At 43.4% G+C, this 23,713-nt stretch overlaps 1 protein-coding gene across 1 annotated transcript; it reads right to left on the reverse strand.

The window, feature by feature from the left end:
• Positions 1-387: 387 nt before the first annotated feature.
• Positions 388-13,794, reverse strand: TMEM254 (transmembrane protein 254). The gene is made up of 4 exons (XM_048857864.2): positions 13,500-13,794; positions 10,273-10,376; positions 8,405-8,464; positions 388-3,090 (listed from the first exon to the last, which is right to left on the reverse strand). The coding sequence occupies exons 1-4, from the start codon at positions 13,581-13,583 to the stop codon at positions 2,970-2,972; spliced, it is 369 nt and encodes a 122-aa protein (XP_048713821.1). The 5' UTR covers positions 13,584-13,794; the 3' UTR covers positions 388-2,969.
• Between the last annotated feature and the right edge of the window lie 9,919 nt (positions 13,795-23,713).

A 23,713-nucleotide genomic window follows, 5' to 3' on the forward strand; every position in this document is an offset into this window, starting at 1 on the left:
GCTGCACTACTGTGTACATTTTTAGATATGGACAGAATGAGGAATATTGACCTGTGGCTAGAACAGGGAACTTAAGAGTTAAGATTCCTGTGTTCTATTCCCAGTTCTGCCATGATTAACTGTAGCTTTAGAGAGGTTGTAATCTCTGTCCTCCAGTCTAATAACTAGTTCTCGGGCATCGAAAGTGTGTAGAAATCTTTTGTGTGGGCGTGTGTGTGTGTGTCTAGATATGTTTTTAAAAAAGCACATGTTAAATGGGCATTTCAGACAGCTGTGGTTCACAGTGAGTATTTACACTGGGTATATAGGTATTTGTTCATATTTTTTGTTTGTTTGTCTGGTTAACCTACTTTGTCAGTTCACAAAAGTAGAAGTCTCAAGACAGCCTTTTCTTTCTATTCTTTATTTTTAGGTTTCAAGGATCAGCAGGTCTAAAGGGGTGGAGGGATTACAGAAATGAAGCAAAGCTCGTGCTCTCACACCCTCTTCTTTAGTGCTAGGTATGGCACTATACCCTCCTAGATGCTCTTACTCTTAACAGCACAGGGCTGTTGTTATTAAACTGCCTCTTAACTCTTCAGGTGTGCCTTCTATACCTTTACACTTAGAGCAAAATTTGTCAAGAAGTTAACTCTCTATGCTCTAGTGCTTGAATGAAGCCTCTGCACCCCTTTACTAACTGCTTAAAAAGGGCAGTGCCATCATTAAGAGATCTGGCAGCCTTGTTTCACAGGCAGACGTAGGCACCGCCTAAGGTATTCAAGATTACTCATGGTGACTCCACTACTGCAGCAAGGGGGCTGGCAACTGCTCTCTCCATTTATGTAAGAGCCATCAGGGAGTCTTTCCCCCCAAAAATACTTTGAATTTAGCAGCTCAGATATTTTAAGTGGTCGTGCTCCTTTGGAGCAATGTTAAAACATGACAGAACACATTTTCAATCTCTTAATATTACTGCAATGTCCAACAATAGACAGATATATAGTGTACAGTAGAGTGAAAGCTGTCAAACCACAGACAAATTGACTGCTTATTAGAGGTGGTCTAAGAGAGATGGAGCAGAATTTTACTCCTTATATTTGGGGAACTGCATAATACAGAGTCTCTTGGTCCAGTGCATTAACGTCTAGTTAAAAAGTTAATTATACTTCATTACAGTAACAGTAGATATAAAAGACTTCTGTTTTGAGATAAGAAAATGTTATCTAGGAATCCTTCTAATTAACCCTTCTAAAACTTCTATTGTATCCGACTTCTATGTATTGTTAACCAGTCTGTCAGAAAATAGCTGCACTTAGTAACATCAACAAGTTCTCTGTCACCTTAAATAAACAGAGTAAATTGCTTCACTACATATTCTGGCTCAGATCATTGCACATCATTCTTGTACAATGTAGCCACTTGTTAGTGTTCCTGCAACCTTAGGGACATTGCCCTCTGATGTGGGAAGACTGAACTAGAGAAAAACATGTAGGTGGAATTTTAACCAAAAATGTTAGTGAAAATTGTTTATTGAAAGCCTGGGAAAACAGTTCTAACCTAGAACAGGCAGAGACTTCTCTACACTACATAAGTAAAGTGTCTCTCTGCTGATGTGGAAGGAAAAACAACTACCAAAAAAAGGGTAGTTCTGTCTTAATCCCTATTGCCAACAAGTGTGGTGGGGTTTTCTTTGGGTGGGAGTGGAGAGGAATTGTGGTTTTCAGTAAGAAGCAAACTGAACACATGATATAGGTAAGGCTAAGATTTTGTCACAGATATTTTTAGTGCAAGTCAGGGACAGGTCACGGGCTTCCGTGAATTTTTGTTTGTTGCAGGTGACCTGTCCCTGACTTGCACTAAAAATATCTGTAACAAAATGGGTAGGGAAAAGGGTCCAGCACACATCATTGCTGGGGCCCTGGGGTCCCCCACAGCAATGGGGCAGCTGCAGGGTCCCCAGCTCGGCACTCCAGCTCGGACCCCCACCGCCTATGGCTCAGAGTTCCAGGATCTCCTGGCTGGCTGGGAGCTCCGTGGCTGGGAGCCATGGGGGCCCCCCCACAGGGGCAACTTGTGGTAGGAGCACAGAGGGCCAAGTGCCCCTTCAGCTGGGTCAAGTGCCCCCAGCAGCAGGTCCGGGGCCAGAGCTGGAAGGGAAGAGGTGGGACCAGAGCCTCTCCTCTTCCAGCCACGCTGCCTGCTGCAGTGCAGCAGCTGACTGGGAGAGCACCTGCCTGTGGCAGCAGCAGGCTGCCCCCCGCCTAGGCTCAGCTTCTGGGGACAGGAGCTGACTCTGAGCGGGCTAGAGGGGCTCCGACTCGCTCAGCTACCGTCCCAGAAGCCAAGCCTGGGTGGGAGACAGCTTTCACGGCAGCCAGGCACTCTCCCAGGCAGCATCTGGGAGTGGCTCTGGGGCCTGGCTGCCAGGAAGAGCAGCTGAACATGCCAGGGGGAGCTGGCACAGCAGGACAGAGCCCATCCCCGTCCCCCCGCCCAAGGGTAATGTGGGACGGGGAGAACACAGGGGCCCAGGCTAGGGGCGGCAAGGAGTCACATGGGGAGGACACGTCCTCCCCTTTAGCTGGCGCCCCTTTGTGTCCCTCCCACGAGTCACCTGTGGCCCTCTGCCATCCGTGACTTCTTCAACCTCCGTGACAAAATTGTAGCTTTAGATATAGGCCATTAAACAACGAACTGAGGGCAGTGATATTTGGTCTCTGACCCAATGTGGACTGAATTTTGCAATCACAAAGTGAGATGCTCCACGTTCCCGTACTAATTTCTTGAGCTATCAAGTGAGCCCATATCTCAAACCAGGCATTTAATAATAGCTGTGATACCACAAGACTGCCTTGGCATGAGTGCACTGGCTCACATAACAGGCAATGCATTTTAGATCATTCACAGCAACTAAACACATACGGTGGATCCACTTTCTGAGAACAAGGTTGAAATATATTCGCCTCATTTGCCTCTTTCCAAATCCTTTATTTCTGCTTCTTAGGCGGAGGCTTGTAGGCTAGCAGGTGGGAGAGAGAAGCTATACCGAAGAGGAAGGTTTGGATGAACCATCGACGTTGAACAGAGCTGTCAGTGATGCCTTTGGTCCTGCAGTAAAACAAAGTTAGATTTTATTTAACATGCTATATGCTCTCCATAAAAGTGGACTGTGAAATGGATCTAATGCAAGACTGATCATATTGATTGAGGTTTACAGTTCAAAGCACCTTGATGTGAGGAATGTTTAGTAATGAGGCTCAACTTTTACCCTCCATTTAACACAGTCCTCTGTACTACTAATGAAGATTTGTTAACCACGATCACTAGACATGTTTTTCTGACATTTTAACTCAAGTTATTGATACTGTCAATGTTAACATTATGTACAGTCTAAGCCTCATTTCCTGTATATACTGAAGTGCAAAATAAGCATGGGGATGAGACATTTGGCATTACTTGTGTAAGGTAATCATGAAGTCAAATACACTCTCCTAAGCAAATCCCTACATAATACAGAGTTTATTAATGTATTTTCACTATGGAAAGAGCTTTTCAGTCACAATGGCAGCCTGGAGAATAGACAGCAAACTGAAGTTAGCAAAAGACGAGGTCTGTGTGTATCTTATGAAGCAGGAATTTCAGGGGCAGTGATGAGTTAATAATGTGAACAGATAAGCAATAACAGGGATCATGTTTCTTAAACAGTGTGAAACTTTTTTCATATGGAACAGCTGATTTGCATGTGGAAAGTTGATTCTGTGGAAACACTATTAGCTAAACAGACTAATGCTTTTCAGTGCTTTTTGAAATGATTTCAGGCTACTTTGTCAGGTAAAGAAATGGGCTGCACAGTGATAGTTAGCAATTCCAAGAACAGTACATCACAGTGTAGAGGGAGCAATACTAACCCAGATCCATCGAGATTACACTCGAGTAGTTTTCTCAACTGTCTTTGAATTAATACAGTTTGCAACTTTTGTACTGACTATACATTTCCAAGGTAAATTCAAACAAAATCAACATACAAAGCACACTTAACGCTAATTTAACTTAACCTCTTCAATGTTCATTAAAAGATCCATGACCTCAACAGGTGCAGGGTTGGCTAACTATGTTGGTGTTTCTCCATATTGCAGCAAGGAGGAAGAGAGATAATGTGGTGCAGGATCACATTCTGGAGTGTGGTCTGGAGCAGACTTCACTGCTCCACAAGCATTCTGAGAGCCTATTCTTCACTAGCCGGCGCTTGCTACTGATGGAAGCACACCTGCTAGTTAGTCTAAGGAATAAGACAAGCCTCCAACCTTCTCCTTCCCCCATCAGGTGCTATTGCTTTGGAAATCATAACTTTCACTGGTGAAACCATCAGAAGAATGGCTTCTTCCCGCGCTGCAGCCATTTCCAAGAGCGTAAGGCTAATAGTGTCAAGAGAACTAGCATATGCTTTAAGTCACTGTAGACTAAGTCTGGGAGTGCACTGAGATTCATTAAAAAAAACAATCCCCAAAAATGTGAAGCTCTAACTTTTTTCTGCCCTTCCTTATAATGAGTGGGGAAAGGGTAAATAGATAATGCCACAAAAGTTCCTGACAAACTGGTCAGGAACTAAGTGAAAAGCTCATTATTGGAGGTATAAAAATAGCTGATGGGCTAGACTCAAGTTCTGACTTAACATGTGTAATAGAGGAAGCTTTAACTATACACGCTGCCTCAACTTACTTGGTGCTCCCTCTACCAATTTCAACAAAAATATCCTAACCCTATTTATACTGTTGGGCCCTGTCTAGATGAGGAAGATAAGCAGATAGCAAATGTGTTAGCTAATACCTGTGAACATGTTTTTAGTACCTACTGTAAAGAAAGCCAGTGTTTAAAACACACTCGCTCTATACCCTTGTAGTCCAAACAGGGCTTTAGCATTCCTGACTTTTTTCTGCATTCATTGACAATTTTTCAAATACTGCAACTTGCTTATGCAAGATTACACTCTTGCAAAAAGTGTGTGTATGTATAATATAGGCAAACAAATACTTTCTACCCTCAATGAGAGTTAACTGTTCCATTTCATTTCCTGTCTCCTTAGTAACGTCTACAAGTACTACCGGAAAGTGGATGTTCGTATCATTGGAATGATATTAACAGCATCTGCGTGAGCAGAGGCTTATCAGAAACAAGGTGTTAAGTAAGTACTCTATTTCTTCCTCTTCATAGCACTTCACATTTTACTAATGCTTTATTAAACTTAAGTGCTTCCCGTAGGGTGCAAAACCTAGAAGGGGTTGTCATACCTACTATGTCTGACATCAGGCAGATGCTCTTGTAAATTTGTGCACAATCTTAGGTATTTTTAACAGAGAGAGAAGTCTGCCCTTTCTACCTTTTAAAACTGGGAAGTTATATAACTGCAAATAGGCATCACTACATACTCTACTTTTAATTAAATCAACTGAGGACAACTTTTTTTTTTTTTCCCAAATACAAATAATCTGAGGGCCATATCAAGCAATTGTTACATGGACAAAACAAAGCACTATTTACTTTGAAGTTTTGTCTGAATAAGGAGTGCCAGACAGCCCGTGACAAGTGGAAAAAGAGCATGTGTAGGTTTCCAGAACGCTGCATGAGACTGTCCTCCCCTTTCCCAGTACACATGAACCAAGATGAAAGCAAGACTGCAACTTGGCAGAAGAGCTACATAATAAGTTTTTAAAAAATCAGTTGAAAGTATTAAGTTTCAAAAGTATTGCTGATCAACATGGGGTTTAGAGTGAACATAAGAACGATTACTCTGACTTCACAATCTTTTACTCCTGAGCCATACACATGTTCGTTTGAGTAGGGCTGAACTTCTGGACCCTGTGACTGATGCAAATAGAATTCCTTATATTCCAGAATTCCTTTATACAATTACGCCCCAATACGTCTGTTAGTCTATAAGGTGCCCCAGGACTCTTTGCCGCTTTTACAGATCCAGACTAACATGATACTTTATACACTTTCTACTTCACAAAACACCACTAGGTGGCAGCCTAGTCCCACCGAGCCCCACACTCGCATTTTTCACAAGATGTATCAGCTCTGTTGATGACAAAGATGCTGAGAAGTTATTTTACAGAATCACAGAAATGTAGGGCTGGAAGGTCCGCAGATCCTGCTCCGAGGCAGTACCAAGTAAACCTAGACCATCCCTGACAGGTGTCTGGCCAACCTGTTTTTAAAAATCTTCCATGATAGGGATTCCACAACCTCCCTTGAAAGCCTATTCCAGATCTTAACTATCCTTATGGTTAGAAAGTATTTCCTAATATCTAACCCAAGTCTCCCTTGTTGCAGATTAAGCCCATTACTGCCTGTTCTACCTTCAGTTGACAAGAAGAATAATGGATTACAGTCTTCTTTTTATAAGATTTGACTGTTAGGTCTCCCTCCTGAGTCTTCTTTCCTCTAGATTAAACATGGCCAGTTTTTTAACCTTTCCTCATAGGTCAGTGTCTCTAAACCTTTTATCATCTTTGGTGCTCTCTTCTGGACTCCCTCCAATTTGTCCACATCTTTCCTAAAGTGTGGCACCCAGAATTGGACACAATAGTTCAGCTGAGGCTTCACCAGTGCCGAGGAAAGTGGAACAATTACTACCCCTGTCTTGCATACAACTCTTCTGTTAATACATACCAGAGTACAAACTTTTTTCCAACTGCATCACATTGTTGACTTGTTCAATTTGTGATACACTGTAACTCCCAGGTCCTTTTTCAGCACTATTGCCAGCCAGCAAGTTATTCCCCATTTTGTAGCTGTACATTTGATTTTCCCCTGTCTCCAACCCCCGTCTTAAGTGTGGTTGTCTTTATTGAATTTTATCTTGTTGAATTCAGACCAATTCTCCAATTTGTCAAGGTCCTGTAAATCCTGTCTTCCAAACTGCTTGCAACCCCTCCCAGGTGTTATCTGCAAATTTTATAAGCATACTCTTTGCTCCATTGTCCTAGTAGTTACTGAATCGTACCTAAACCAGGAGAGATCCCTGCAGAATACCACTAGGTACACCCTCCCAGTCTGACAGCAAACCATTGATTACTTTTTAAGCATGGTCTTTTTGACAGCTGTGCACCCATCTTAAAGTAATTTCATCCTGACCACATTTCCTTATGTGCTTATGACACTGGTGTGTGAGACTGTATCAAGAAGCTTACTAAAATCAAGATTTCAAATCTACAGCTTCTCTCCCATACACTAGGCCAATAATCTTATTTATCTTTGTTTATCTTTGAGATCTATTTAAAGAAAAGCCCCTAATTTGGTCTTAATCTTTGAAATTATGTGAAGGGACGTGCCCTTACTCTGGTGTAGGGGACATCAACCAGCTCTTCTGGGCCTGTTTAGCCCTAAGGAGGCAAACCTACAAGGCTTGTCCTTCCTGGAGGGGAAGGAGCTTAAAAGGGGAAGGGGCAATGAACAGGAAGAAGGCTATTCCACTTCAGAGACTGCTGCCAACAGATACTGCCGCTTGTGACCATTGCCTTTTCAACTGACCTAACTGGCAGCAAAGCAGTGAGTCCCTAGAGGGGCAGAAGGTAGGCCCCACTAAGGCGGTAATAGACTCTGATAGACCAAGCTCATAGAGCTGAATCCAGAAAGACTGCCGGAGAGACGGGCCATCTTGGACTCTTTTCATCCAGATTCTCTTCTCTCATAAGGGAAAGAGTATAAATGATGGAACGGGGGAGAGGGGCAGGGGCAGGTGTCAAGGGCTCCCTTGACCCCTCCTCTCCAGACTTACCAGAATTGTTTTTATTCTACCTGTTGATATGACTCTTTTCTATAGCACTCTGCACTATAGTTAGATTTGGAAAGATTAATCAGTAAATGTCAGTAAACACCAATTTAATCAAACACACACAGACCAATAAAAACACTTTTAATCAATAATAACTGAAATTTACAGATAAGTAAGAAAAATGCTGCTTGAGAACTCAGTCTACGGATATTTACTTACTTGGTATATTTTGACAACTAGTGTTAAGGGTTATAAGGCTTTCATGTTTTGAGTCTCAATGCCGCTCATTAAAAAATTCTGATACTTTTCAATTTCCCACAACTGAAAACTTAATTTGATAAAAATAAAAAAAATGTTTAAAACCCACAGATTTGCTCAATTGTGAAAGTTTAAATGTAATAGAAAAAATACTTAAACTGATAGACTTGGCAGAATTGAAATTTTTTTTTTAAATGGCTAACTGAAATATCAGAGCACCACATGGGAGATGAACTCTTCCTCCCAAATTCCCTCAGTAACAGTGCCTGAAGTTAGGTTCCTAAACTCATATTTACCTTTTTAGGCTTTTTTTTTTTTTAAATTAAAATCTTGGCCATAAAATCTAAGATAGAGAGGAATTTAAAAAACCACACACAAACAACTTACTTGCATAACTTGATACTGTACAATGCTTCAGCTATATGAATTCCCCAGGCAAGCCAAAACCTGGTAAGATAAGCACACACATTAGTTTTAATGTTGTTGAAAATTAGGACCACACTGTGACCATAATGCAAAAGACTGAAAGAAGATATTGAAGAAATAGACAAGTTAGCTTTCTGCTTTTTCTAGAAGACAGATACATTTTTAGTCTACGGGCAAGAGGCAGCGTCTCTCTTAACTGTATTCTAAGGACAAGCTATGAAGTTCAGGTACAGTGTATCACCTAAAGCACCTGGTATTCATCCAAAACTTTTCATGGTATATTTGTGAAATAGCAGATATTGAGCCAAATCCTACAGTACAGTATCAGGCTCAACTTTCAGTGAAGACAATACACGCTTGCCTCACTACAGAATTTAGCCTTGTATTTATTAGAGGTGCAATCCAAGTACCAGAGAAGTCAAATGGTCAGCTTTTCATTGGGTTTATAGTTACTACAAGTTTTATTAGCTTTAGTTTATAAACAGGTGGTATGAAGAGATCAAATACATGCCTAATTTGGCATTTAAGAAAAGACTAGCTTTTCAAATGAGTCAAAAGCGGTCAGTCTTCAAAGTGGAGTAATGATGAAGCAATTTGAAGCTTTTAACAAAGTCCTTCTAAAAACAGGTCTATGAAATCGTTTTGGTCTGTGTTGATATGCTCTTGTAATGTGCCCTTTTCTTGTATATTGGTGCCCAGATACACGCTTTTCTGAACTTGTAGTATTTGTCCACCACCAATTTTAATGTGTAACCTTGTTCCAGTTTGGAGCTGTGGATACCAATCTGGCATCTGAAGCAACACACCAAGGCACACAGAGTAATTTTTATCTAGATACTGAGGCCTTGGCTACACTTACAGATGTACAGCGCTGTGAGTTAAGCCCGCCTTCGTACAGCTGAGTAAGGAAAGTGCTGCAGTCTGTCCACACTGACAGCTGTCACCTCACTGTCGTGGCCACATTTGCAGCTGCATTGGGAGTGGTGCATTGTGGGCAGCTATCCCAGCATTCAAGTGGCTGCAACGTGCTTCTCAAATGCGGAGGGTGGAGTGTGACAGGGAGCGTGGGGGGAGAGAGAGTTGGTTTCTGGGGTGCTGAGAGTCTGTCAGCACGCTGTCTTGTAAGTACAGACCCCACTCCCTCCCCCGCCTCTCTCTCACTCACTGAAAGCAAACGGCAGCTGTTTCTTTTTTTTTCTCATAGACAAGATAAGCAGCTGCTTGCGGAAACGCTGTCGGCACTCCAAACGGAGCCCCCCTGCCTCCCTCTCACTCATTCAAAGCAAACAGTGTTTGTTTTTTTGATAAACAGCCCCCTGAAAGGGAGCTTTGAAACTGCACTTCCACATCCGCAGTTCACAACAAAACAAGAGAATGCTTCAGTTAAAAGGATTATGGTGAGTTTCCGTAATCAGTGCGTAATAACGTTACTCCCCGTTTACGCTGGAGCGTCTCAGCCAATGCGCAACAGCTGTTAATCCTCTCGGGGAGGTGGAGTACCAGGAGCGCTCCAGCCAGGGAGTCAGAGCGCTCTATGTGCCTTGAGCTCTACTTTACTCCCCGTCCACACTGGCAAGGCACGTAGAGCGCTCTGATTCCCTGGCTGGAGTGCTCTTGGTACTCCACCTCCCCGAGAGGATTAACAGGAACTGGCCTTAACAAGTTTCATTCACCTAGACTTTCACCACCACTACCTCCACTGAGGTGAAACACAAGCCATTAAAATGTAACAAACTATCAAATTAAATTATGGAATCTTAAGTAGGGGGTGGAGATGGAGAAACAACAATGTAAGTAGCAAAAACATTAGCTTTCTAAATCCAACTTACCCATTATATAGCAGTTTGGGGTGGTTGTCCACTAAATATTTAGTAAAATGGCCAAGTTGTCCCAGATTCTCGTAGGGTATTGTTGAAGGTAAAAAGACTGCCCACTAAGAGAAACATACACTTTAGTAATCCCAAAATTCTTACTTTAAGGAGAAAACATTAAGCTTGAGACTTTAAATTTGATTTCCCTCATCCCTCCTCAAATTTGCTTGCTATTAAATTGGACCCCTATACATGCTGATTTCACATACGTGTGCTACTTTCTCACCTTTGCCCATTTCTCCCCCCATCCTTAACAGGCAGGCTACTAGCCCTCTAAGACAGAGGTGAGCAAACTATGGCCCGTGGGACCATCCTGCCTGGCCCTTGAGTTCCCGGCCCCTCCCCTGCTGTTCCCCCTCCTCCGCAGCCACGCCACTGCACAGGCAGCGCTCTGGGAAGCGGGGCTGAGTGCTCCTGTAGGGCAGTGTGGCAGCATGTCTGACTCCGGCTGGCCGGTGCAGCTGCCAGACATGCTGCTTTGAGCGGCATGGTAAGTGGGCAGGGGGCCAGAGGGTTGGATAAGGGGCAGGGAGTCCCGGGGGGCAGTCAGGGGACAGAGAGCGGTTGGATGGGGCAGAGGTTCGCGGGGGGGGGGGGCGGTCAGGGAATGGGTTGGATAAGTGTGAGAGTCCTGGGGGGCTGTCAGGGGGCAGGGTTGTGGATCGGGGTCAGGGCAGTCGGAGCAGGGGGTTGGATAGGGGGTGGAGTCCCAGGGGAGCGGATAGGGTCGGGGGAGGAGTCTCAGGAGTGGGCAGTCAGGGGACAAGGAGCAGGGGGGTTGAATGAGTCGGGGATTCTGAGGGGGGCAGTCAAAGGGCGGGAAGTGGGAGGGGGCAGATGGGGGCGTGGACCAGGCTGTTTGGCCCTCCATACAGTTTTGCAACCCCAATGTGGCCCTCGGGCCAAAATGTTTGCCCACCCCTGCTCTAAGATGACTGCAACAAAAGAGGTGCTCTTAGGCTGGGGGATCCAAGCAAAACAGGCTTATGACTGCATTTCTTGTGCTAGTTACACCAGATGTAGGGGCTGAGGAGATGGAAGGAATGTGTGGTAAATGCACCAAATGAATCATTAACAGACAGGAATTATGCATGATGTTTGACAGGCAAGATAAATTGTCTGTGGTATTGAAAGTTCAAAATCTAACTTGCTACGTTTGGTAAATGCTGATTAGACACTGAAGGCGTAGGAGGAGAGAGGGAAAGCATAACAGCAGTATCATTACACAATAGCTTTGGTTGGTAACCAGTATGTCAGAACTTGCACAATGCTTGAGTTGTGCAAGTGCAATACTTTTTCCAACCCCAGAAATGTTTTGAGGAGGAACTGGAAGGTAGGGACACAGGGCCAGAATAGAAGGGAACAGACACCAACCAAGTAGGGGGAAAGACTGGGGAAGGGTGAGGGTAGGATAGAAAGGTAAAACAGGCAGGCAGGGCCTAAAATTGTGCAGTGCTGGGACAGAAGTGAGTTTTTAAATGGATAAGGCCAACCTGAAATCTACTAATTTCAAAAAGTGGTTCAAGAGTATTTTTCTGAACCACTCCTGCTGATCTTAGTAATCTAACTTTTTAAAATAATTCTCTCATGCTTGTTGCTTTGGGAAAGATCCATACAAACAAAAGAAAATTACTGTACGAAGGAACCAAAGAAACAGACCACAAATGGCTGTCATGTACACAAACTGAACTTTCCCTCTCGTGTCCATAGTATTCTTGGGTGTTAGTTGAAACAGTAGCCAATGTCCATTTTTAAATATAAGACTGATTTAGTCACTGTGCCCATACAATCCTTAGTCTCTTTGGGCTCGTTTACACTGGCACTTTACAGCGCTACAACTTTCTCACTCAGGGGTGTGAAAAAGCACACCCCTGAGTGCAGCAAAGTGCAGATATAGACAGTGCCCCAGCGCTGGGAGCCACGCCCCTCCTGGAGGTGTTTTTTTGTTTTTTGTTTTGTTTTTAAAGATCACTGGCAGAGCTCTCTCCCAGCGCTCTGCCGCAACTACACAAGCCACGTTAAAGCACTGCCATGGCAGCACTTTAACGCTGCCAGTGTAGACTAGACCTTTGCTAAATCTGCCAACAAAAGTCCAAAACATAATGGTACTTGCAGTTGTCTCAATGAAACTCAACCCACCACCACTTTTTTCATGCAATTTAGTGATTGGCCAAGTGTAACTTTTGGTCTCTACTCACGTTAAGAAGTGGTTTTACCAGTACATACTTCTGTCTCAGCTTCCACTATGTGGAAATTCTAAAGTATTGGAAACCTGTCTCCCCTTCTGCATATTCAAAATTTGCATTACCAGTGCAATGATTCACCTTCTCCTCTATTTAAAGATGTGCAGTCCATCTTCAAATTCCCTGCTGGATCCCCACTCACTTTAGCATTCAGTTCAAAACTGCCCTTATTTTAAAAAGCTTTGATGGATGTGCTTCTCCTTCGTGCACAAGCTATGTCTTTCATTCCTCAGTTCGAATGAACCTTTTTCTGTACAAAATCTGGCCACGGGTGCCTCTGTCTGCAATTTATTTATTTATTTTTATTCCAACTGTTGGTAATACTGGTTCAGCTCTCCTACATTCAGAACGGGACAGAAGGCTACTGTACACAAGTCTCCCAAGGTCACCGGTGTTTGACACTATGCCAATTAAATGTACTCTAAGCATGTTTAACTGTCACGGTAGCAGGAGCTTTGCGTGCACAAGAAGAGTGCACTGCTGGTAGCAGGGGAAGATGCTCTGCTCTTTGCAAGAGCGGGATTTTTTTTGTAGACATACAAAAATCCCTCCTCTAGACAAGCCTTACGTAGGTGATAGTATTGATCGGCCATTCAGGTATCTTTACCAACGTCACCATCTCCTGGCAAAGTTTCTTTCTGCTGTCAACTCGTGGGGGGTGGGGGGTTATATCCCACTTGCATAAACAAACGAGGTGGGGAGGGGGGAAAATAGCTACCCCTAAAACAACTGCCCTTATGCTGTTTTCATTTTCATCACCTCATCAATGCAAGCAACCGCCTCACTCCCTGAGCTCCCACCGGCCCCGCCTCAGCCCTGCCCCGCCCCAGCACCTTCTATCCCCCCTTACTCACCTACCGCCTGCAACACGCCCCCTATCCGCCCCGCACACCCCCGCCCGGCCCCCACACCCCTCCCGCCGCTGACTGCCCGGCGACTCACAGCGAAGTAGCCTATGGAGACGGCGATGACGCCCATCCAGAAGCGGCTGGCGCAACGGAAATAGCCGCCGGGGGGCGCCGCCATGCCGGCGCTGGCCTCGAGCGCCGCTCACACCCGCGCCCCACGGCTGCGGGGCCGAGCGCCGTCACTGTCGCCCGAAATGAAGGCGGGGGGGGAAGCGGACTGTTTCACCCGGACCAGACCATTCCCGCTTGGGCGGCGGGGGGAGTGAGGACAATCCGGCCTGAGCTCGAACCTCTCCGCTGGGGAGGCTGGTCCTCTGTCAGAAGCCCCGCCCCTCGCTGGCTCTGGTGCTGGCTGCTCAGCCCCGCTGCGGAGCACATGTTGGCGTCCCGGCGGGGCGGGGCGGTGCAGGGTGCATTCGAGCTCCCCGGGGCTCGCTGGAGGGGGCTGCGCCGCGCGCGTGGGAGCTCCCTGGAGCTCTCTCGCTCCAGAGTTGTATGCGTAGAGCGCCATGGAGAGGCGCTCTATGCACATCGGTGTGCTTGCTGCACATGCCCTAGCCTCAGACAGACTCGTCAGGGCAGCACGACTTGCATGAGTTCCATGCTGCTGCCAGCCTCGGCCCTTGGCGCAGGGAGTTTGTTTATAAACAGAGGCATGGTGATTAAGGTAACAAAAGGCTTGTCCTTAAATTAAAGATCCTTTGATGATCCTGAAAGCGTTGCCAGGCGCTCCAGTTGAAAGATAGGCAACAAAGGCTAAGACTAAATGGGCAGTTCTCAGAATGCAGGGGGGTAAATAATAAATAGTGGTGTGTCGTCCCCCCGCGGGGGGTGGGGGGAGGCTGTACTGTTCAACATGTTCATAAATGATCTGGAAAAAAGAATAAACAAAATTTGGCAAAATTTGCAGACGATACAAAATTATTCAAGCTAGCTAAGTCCAAAGCAGACTGTGAAGAGTTACAAAGGGACCTCAGAACACTGGCTGACTGGGCAACAAAATAACAGATGAAATTCAAGTGTTGAGAAATGCCAAGTAATGTACCTGGCAAAATATAATCCCAAGTATATATATACAAAATGATGGGGTCTAAATTAGCTTTTACCTGTCAAGAAAGAGATCTTGGAGTTATTTTGGATAGTTCTCTGAAAACGTCCGCTCACTGTGTAGTGGCAATCAAACAATGTTAGGAATCATTAGGAGAAGGCTAAATAATAAAACAGAAAATATAATTGCCCCTATATAAATCCATGATATACCCACATCTTGAATACTGTGTACAGATCTGGTCACCCCATCTCTAAAAAGATATATTAGAATTAGAAAAGGTTCAGAGGAGGGTATCAGAAATGATTCAGGGTATGGAACAGTTTCTGTATGAAGAGAGATTAATAAGACTGTGATTTTTCAGCTTGGAAAAGAGAAAACTAACAGAGATATGATAGAGGTCTATAAAATCATTAATGGTGTGGAAAAATTGAATAAGGAAATGTTATTTATTCCTTCACATAACACAAGAACTAGGTGTCACCCAATGAAAGCAATAGGCAGCAGCTTTAAAACAAACAAAAAAAGAAAGTATTTCTTCACAGTAAACCCATGGAACTCATTGCCAGGAGATGTTTTGAAGGCAGAAACTATAACAGGGTTCTAAAAAGAACTAGATAAGTTCATGGAGGATAGGTCCATCAATGGCTATTACCCAGGATTGGCAGGGATGCAACACCATGCTCTGAAGTGTCCTTAGCTGCTCTTTGCCAGAAGCTGAGAGTGGGTGACAGGGGATGAAGCACTTGATGATTACCTGTTCTGTCCATTCCCTCTGAAGCACCTGGCATTGGCCACTGTCAGAAGACAGGATACTGGGCTGGATGGACCATCGATCTGACCCAGTATGGCCATTCTTATGTTCTTATATGTAACCCAGATGTATCTGACCTCCCCCCCCGTAACCCACTAGACCCCACTCCCCTCCCAGAACCTGGGAGTCCTGATGGAATCTCTCTCTCTCTCTCAACAGAGTTAGGGCTTGTCTACATTGGGAATTTACAGCACTGCAACTGTCTCACTCAGGGGTGTGAAAAAACACATCCCTGAGCGCAGCAAGTTTCAGCGCTGTAAAGCACCAGTATACACAGTGCACCAGCGCTGGGAGTCACGCTCTCAGTGCTGGGAGCTATGCCACTCGTGGAGGTGGGTTTTTTTTAGCGCTTTCTTTTTTTAATGGGGTTTTTTAAGGGTTTTTTTAGCTTTAGCATTGCCAGTGTAGACTAGCCCTTTGTAACTAAGTAAGAACATACATTAAAATTGTAAACCTAACCAGTATCCCTTAAGTGACTTGCCACAAGATGTCAGAACATGTTAGTATTAGTGCTGAGTGGGTCTAATATTTATTTAATTTTCTTTCTTTTATATAGGAATTAGCTACAGTGCTCTTATCAGCTAATTATTAAATTATCTGCCAAAAAACTAGAGTGCAGCCCTAAAATTAATCTCAATGTTTGCCTCCACCTATCTTTGTGAGTCTCCTTTCTCAACACTCCAACATGCGAAATCCAAGCACCGATCCATTTTGACAGACAGCCACTTAAGTGAACTGCTGTGTGTGGGCACAACTGAACACAAACCAAACTTAAAGGGAATTGTTGCAAGCAAAGATTGCCAGAAGTCCCACTAAGTAAAAGATGAAGTTGTTATTATCATTAACTGTACATTATAAATGTATAATAAATGTACATTATCAATTTATACAATGATTATGTGTGGGTATATATATATATATATATACACACACACATACATATATGTATATAATCATTACATATTACTGTGGCTCTTTGGAAATATACATTGGTAAATTCTGGCTCCTTCTCAGGCTCAGGTTGACACCCCCCCCCCCCCCCCGAATTAGATTATTCTACAGCCTAATAGATCCCACTACCCAGAGCTTTCCCCATTATTCAGTATTTTTCCCTGTCTTAATTTTACCCCATTATTCTTAGTTATGCTCTTTGTACCATCCTAAGCAGTTCCTCTCCCTAGCCTCCTCTCCACTCTCTGATCCACTCTCAGAGGGATCTTCTCCTTAGTCACCCCCATCATGCACACGCTTGTGCCCCTCCTCCCCTGCCCCCAATGCTTCACTGATCTTGGGTCCATGGAAGAGGAAGAAGCAGAGATAGGCAAACACATCGTTCTGCCCCACCACCGGCACTGCAGAAATTCTGAAAACAATCTAATGCAAGTTATATCTTTTCTGTAGGGCAGCTACAGCTGGGGAAGTCCCTAGTAGTGTGACTCCAAAGGGGCTATTTTGCCAGAGAAGTGGGGTGGGACTGCTGGGGTTTAGCCAGGCCTCCTGGGGATTACCGGGTTTGCAGGGGTGAGTCCCAAAGCCTGTTCCACAATGGAGGAGAGATGCAAATCCACAGCACCAGCAGATGTGAGGGAATCCTCGTTGAGGTTTTCTCTCACATAGCCTCCTACCACAGGTTTTTCCACAAGAGGGGATGAGATGGGCCCATTCTTGGGATTTATACCCTTCAAATACCTGGTATAGGATTACCACTTTAGCCACCCCTTAGTCTAGCAATACAGCTAACCACAATCTTATGAGCAGCCACTTAGCTAAAACTCCTTTCTAATCCAAGTTTTAAAAACAATATAGAGGTGGCAGTGGTTTACCTGAAGTTTTCAAATATTCTAAGATAGTTCTTAAAGAGCTTTGCAAAACTGGGGTCATCATTATCTCCTTTAATTGCCTCACAAATCAATTCACCCAGTCCTTTAATTATTTTTTTCTTCCCTTCTCTTTATTTCCTCCAGTTTATCTAAATCTTTCTGGTGGTGGCTGTCTGGAAGAAACCTGGAACTGAATTCAGATGTCTTTGGAAGTGACTCTGAAATTCAGAGGATTTATATCTATCCTCTATAGGTGTTAGATCAGTTTACTGAATAACCATTTGATTTATTTTCCCCCTCACCACTGTAATTGGCTAAATCCAGATGGAGTGTGTGTTGCTGCAAACTGACACAGTGGTACATGTAGGAAAACAGCTTGTATTAGCTGTTGCTGATATCTAACACAGTCTATGGAAGAAAATCAGCTGTAGGAATGATAGCTGACAAAAATGGGAAACCTCTTCTCCAGCTGGGGAGCAGAGGCCAGCCCATGAGCCCTTCCACTTCCAAATATCTCCTAGGGAATAGAGTATGCCCTGTGGCAGGCTGCCCTTTGTTGAAGTTCTCTTCTACAGTTAGAAGGTGTAGGATCCTTGGATTCTCTCCAAAAGCTTGTTTTAAGGCTGTCTTTGCTGGCCAAAAAGATGTGTTTTTACAGTGGGATAATTAAAGTGAGTTAGCTATCCCACTGTGAATTCTAGCAGAGACCAGCCTCAGTAGTTCTTACGGCGATGCAGCTATGTGATGTCAGCTGTGGGTGTAGTGTTGACCTCACCTGGGTATAAAACTGAACTGAACTACCACAAAAACTACATGTGCCTTGTCTCCACTAGGTTTTTACAGCAAGATAGCTAACGTGTGTTAGTCATCTTGTTAACAAAACCACCTTTTTTGGCAGTGAAGACATAGTCTGAATGTGTGTTGGCCTTCGAAAATTAAAGGAGAACGCACTCTTTAGAGACTGGAGAGGGGGGAAATGGGTCTCCATTGTATATAATGCGCAGTAACTAACTTTTATCTTTCTGTTCTTCAATAACATTTAATCTGCAGTTCATATTTATGGAAGTAGATAAAATTTAAGGCTGGAATGGATCATTTGGCAACATCAACACAGAGTATATCTCACCCTGACCAAGACTGCAAAGACAGAACACTCACTCTAAAACCTGCTTCCATTGAGAGGCCTCTGGAGTTGCAGGGCTCACAGGTACCAGTGACAGGTACCAGTTTTCACAGTGACTGAGGCTACATCTACACTACGGTGACTATACTGGCATAGCTAGGGTACTGTAGCTATGCCAGCTTAACCCGGTTCTGTAGACACAGTTTACACCAGCAGAAGGATTTTTTCCTGTCACTAGAACACCACTTCCCCTAGTGACGGTAGCTAGGTGGACCCGGACCAAAGCATTCTTCCATACACCTAGGTGCATCTAAACTGGGGTTAGGCTGACATAACTATGTTGCTCAGTGGTGTGGATTATTCACACCCCGAGCAACATAGCTTGGTTGACCTAAATTTTAAGTTTAGACCAGGCCCAAGTTTAAAAGCTGATTGATGGGTTTGTCCCGCTAAAAGGCAGTTGAAGGAGATGGAGCAATGCTTCTTCTACACTTCTGCTGCTCATTTCACGCATTGTTTACAACATTAAATTGTAATTCAGATTTTAAATGCTAAAGCCATGTGTGTTTTTTCTAGTACACTGGAAAACTTGGTCTCCCTCCAAGTTAGAGACATTGGTTTAGAACTATCTGGGAACAAACGGTATTTGTCAGGCAGTCTGTCACTTGTTTTTTGTGCACTTGATAGATGCCAGAGACTAGATAGTAGGAGGCAGGGTTTCTTTTGTGTCCTTTTTTTTTTTTTGGGTGGGGGGAAATGAAGAAGAAATTTAGGTTTTAGGAGTTTGATTCCATCTAAAGAATTTTGAAACGTGGTTTGGGATAATCCAGGGTTGCAGGATTGGGCCTCACGTTAGGAAATTATTTAGCTTCAGCCAACTTTGAACTGAGTTGAAAGGCTAGTGTAGATGAGACAGAATATGTATTTATTCATTGTAAGTTCTGTAAGGAGATGGACTTAACAAAAGATTTCTACTACTCAGAGTTAAATAACAAACAAGGCTGTAATGAAGGTGCTGTAAGCATTTCCTTACTATTAAACTAATTTACTATGCATTTTTTTTAAAAAAAACCTCCCTCACAATCTCATTCCTGTTACAAAAATATTTTTTTAAGTTAATGGTTAGTTTAAAATGATCACTGTTGCTTTTAAGTTCTAAGATGAGACACAAACTAAGCAAAAACACAACCCTTTTTAATTTCCTGTTTTATAACTTCACAAAGATTTACAATACTATATATAATGGCCAAGATTTTCAACAATAGAAGCCCAATGTTACCTTCCTAAATCTATATTTAAGTAATTAAACAAGCGATCAAATTTTCAAATGTATTGAGAAATACATTAGACAGAAATAAATAGAAAAACTAAAGGGTGTTTTCTCCCCTCAATTTGTGGGTATGTCTACACTGCAAAAAAGGTGTGTTCTTAACTCAGGTTAGCTAACTAACTTGAGTTAGCAAATTCAGGTTAAAATAGCAACAACTATATGGCACTTCAGCTTTGAACTCAGGTTAGCAAGTCAAGTTAAAGTCTACAGGAGACCTTGAGGGTTGAACTCCAGCTGTCTAACCTGACTGAGTTCAACAGGTAATTGCCATGTGTTCACTTCCATTTTAACCCAAAATAGCTAATCCAAGTTAAGAACACATCTTTTTTCGCAGTGTATGGAAGTTCTTTGTTCATTGAGAATGATAGCTATATTCTTGTCATACATAAATGATTAATGTATTAAAATGTGCTGAAAAATTAAACTAGTTGTTTGGGATCACATTTTGACCTATGATTGTAGGGGCACAATTCATGGCTTGGATCTCATTAGCTATATCAGCCTCAGTCATATGTCATCTTTACAAACTTTTAGGATTAAATTCTTCCCTTAGGTATATAAGTGTAGAAATCCCATTGATTTCAAAAGAAATTGAGTATGTACATAGGAGAGCAGCATTTGGCTTTTAATTTGTACCAAAGTCCCATATGCTTAAAACATGCTGTATACCATCCCACTGACTAGACATGCAATTATCATCATGGGCTTTTTATTGGAAAAGGGGAAGGAAAAGAAAGATAAACACAAAGAATCCCAGTCACAATTCATTGCCTCTGACATTTGCATGTTCTATTATTAAGGCCTTGCGTACAGCAGAATGATTTAGGAGAGCTGGCCACGATATGTTTCCAGTTTGCAGCGTAGACAGGATTTTAAAAATGGTTTGTAATTGGGATTTACTGATGTATGATGGAAACCTGATTAGTGCTGCCAATGCACTTCTAGTCAATACATTTTGGGTTTCTCTCTCTAAGAATAGACTCAGGGTTTGATTACGCTTCAAGGTGGAGCTGTAATTTTCATCCTGGGTAGACGTACACACACTAGCTTTGATCTAGCTAGCATGCTAAAAATAGCAGGGAAGCTGCTTCGGTGCTACACTTCTTTTTTAGTGCACAAATTTAATCCAACCCAGCTCACGCACTTCTTCCTGAGCTGGAAATTTCACTGCCAGCTCGAAGTGTACACATACCCTGAGTCTATCCTGTCGTTGTTTTTTAATGAGTTTTTTAAAAAAAGCAAAATAGTAACAAGCAGTTTTATATACACACATATAAAACAACTTTAATCTGACACTCTCCAAGCTCTTTACAAAGATAAATTACACATTGATTGATTGGTTTCAGAGTAGCAGAGGTGTTAGTCTGTATTCGCAAAAAGAAAAGGAGGACTTGTGGCACCTTAGAGACTAACACATTTATTTGAGCATAAGCTTTCGTGAGCTACAGTGGAAAAAAATCTTTTTTCCACTGAATGCATCCGATGAAGTGAGCTGTAGCTCAGGAAAGCTTATGCTCAAATAAATGTGTTAGTCTCTAAGGTGCCACAAGTACTCCTTTTTATTGATTGATTGATGGCACATCAAGGTAAAGTTGCTTGCCCAACGTTGTGCAATGAGTGAGTCATGAAACAATCAAAAGGTAAAGGAATGAGTGGGTGATAAAACTACTGGTGAGCTTCCTGACTGCCAGTTTCTTGCTCTAATCACTAGCCTGATTACCTGTACCTTTGGTATCCCCAATAAATGACTTCCTGGTCCTGGTATCATTTTTTTCATTTTCTAAATGCTGGCTTGCTACCTTGCTCCCCTCCTTTTTGCAGGCCCTTAACCCTTAAGGCAAGATGTTTAACGCATTGGAGACTGTCCAGATTTTAAAAGCATGGTGCTGGACACTGGAGAGTATAGTGTTGCGAAAGAGGAAAAGTTTCTGATCGCTGAGAGATAGATGCTAGAGTTAACTGCAGCCAGCTAGCACATTTTAAGCATGACTGCCCATAAAGGGCAAAATCATGTTCACTTACATGCTTTTCTAATATAATGCATTTTCCCAGTGGCTGTTACATGAATCATGGTGAGAAGGCAGGATGAGGTGAAGAAAAACAACAACATGGGCCTGGCAACAGAGGCCATTGGTGGAGTAAGATGGATGGGTAGCATGTTCCAGCAGGGGGAAAGCGTACAGTATTGCTTTTAAGAAGGGAGAAAACAACAGTGAAAATAAAAGTAGGGCTTCTGCTCTGGGGACAGGGAGGAGAGGAGACTCCAGACGATTTGTCTCCAGTCCCTGTCTGGAAAAAGCCTTGAGGCCAAGTTTACTTCTCTTCAGGGGCCTAAAGGTTTGTAATCAGGTTTGGCAGACTATGCTGTTGTCTTCCTTAGTATTTCTATCACATTATGTGAGGGTGTGGTATTTTACAGAAATCAAAGAAAGTCCTACAACACTTGCAGCCTGCTACTCTAAGGTGCTGAGGGCCCTCATGTGCCACTGAAGTAAGTCGGAGTTGAAAGTGTTGATTGATCATGTTGTAAGATCTATGACAACAGAAAATCTGTGATAAGGAGAGGGGAGATGGGGAAAAAAGATTACAATAAAGCAATGCAAATTAAGCACTTGCCCACATTGGAGATTTCAGAAGTTAGTGGCCAGATATAGTGAAGCTGTACCAGACCCACTGGCTTCTGTGGAACTGCTTGTGTGAGGGGCTTGTAGAACTGAACTGCCAATGAAACACATGCAATATAGATCAGATATATATGGGGGAAAGACCCATTTGCACACGGGGAGGATATTTTGGGGGAAAGCTTGATAGACAAAGTGTTTCTTGGGAAGGGAGGTTGGTTGGTGCCCAAGAGAGGGTTTCACTTTCAGGTTAAAGGGGTTGCATGGAAGACAACATGAAGGCAGTGCTGGATTTGACAATCCTGAGCTGCAGGTAACCCCAGTTGGAGCCCTTTTCATGGCGCTGCCCCATCCCTGCACTGAGGCGCTCTCTTGTGCTGGGGCCCTGCCCCACCTTGAGCCATCTGCTGGACTGGTGGGTGGCCACCATCCCTCCTTATTGGGAAGGCTGAACATCTCCAATCACCAGGCCATTGCTCCTCGTCTTCAGGTGGGATCGGTCCAAAAAGAGGGATGTGTATTGGGACGCCTGCTAGCAGTGCCCCAGCAGAGCCATAATTGTCCAGTGGCAGTGAGTCCTCTGCTGAGATGGTATCAGCATCCTTTCACACCAAAGCAGTGAGTTTCAGAGTTATGACCCATAGAGATGAATGGTGTAGCCTACACCTCTCAGAGCTATTGTTTCAGGCTGTCTGAAGACTCAGGCACTGCATCGGTTCCACGCAGGTCATGTTTTCCTGCCTTTTCTTTCTTTCTTTCACCAGGAAAGCTAGATTTTTAAGAAAACTGTGCTTTGGACATTAGCACATGACTTTGGAAGCCTAGGTACTAGGCAGCAGGCAGGGAAGAGAAAAAGGCCAACTATTTTTCAAACAGAACTCTTTTAGATAGCTAATTTCAGGGCTGACCAGAGCCATGTTTCAGGGACTTACAAGCAATAGAGAGGGGGATTTTAAGGATTCAGTAAATATAACAGTTAAGGGTGAGATTTTGCTTGAATTCTGTGTGTGCTGAAATAAATGGTAAAACTCCCTCAGTGGGAGCAGAATTAGCCCAACATTGAACACATCTGAAATTTTAGGGCTGTACATTTTTGATCTGATCCTGCTCTTATTGACATGGATGTGGGGGAAGTCTGGGCAGCCTGTCTATTATCTGATGTTGGAAAATTCACTTCAGAAACAGAACTCTCCTCGGATAGAATGGCACTCTCTACTACACTAAAGGTAAAACTCATATGTGCAAGAGACAGATCTTCCGCAGGGGTTGGTCCAAGACTCTGGAATGAACTCACCAGGAACTAAGGATCATAACAAACTTCACTACCTTTCATTCCAAGAGCAAGGTGCACTTCTCCAACATGTCTTTGACCTGGTCTTCTCTGACATACATACATAACAAAAAGGTGTGTGTGGGGGGGAACTATTAAAATAAGACATTCCCCTGCCCACACTTCTCTCCCTGGAGGGAGGACAAGCGAACAAACAACATG

This window comes from Caretta caretta, chromosome 7 (assembly GCF_965140235.1).
Source record: "Caretta caretta isolate rCarCar2 chromosome 7, rCarCar1.hap1, whole genome shotgun sequence".
Lineage (NCBI taxonomy): Eukaryota > Metazoa > Chordata > Testudines > Cheloniidae > Caretta > Caretta caretta.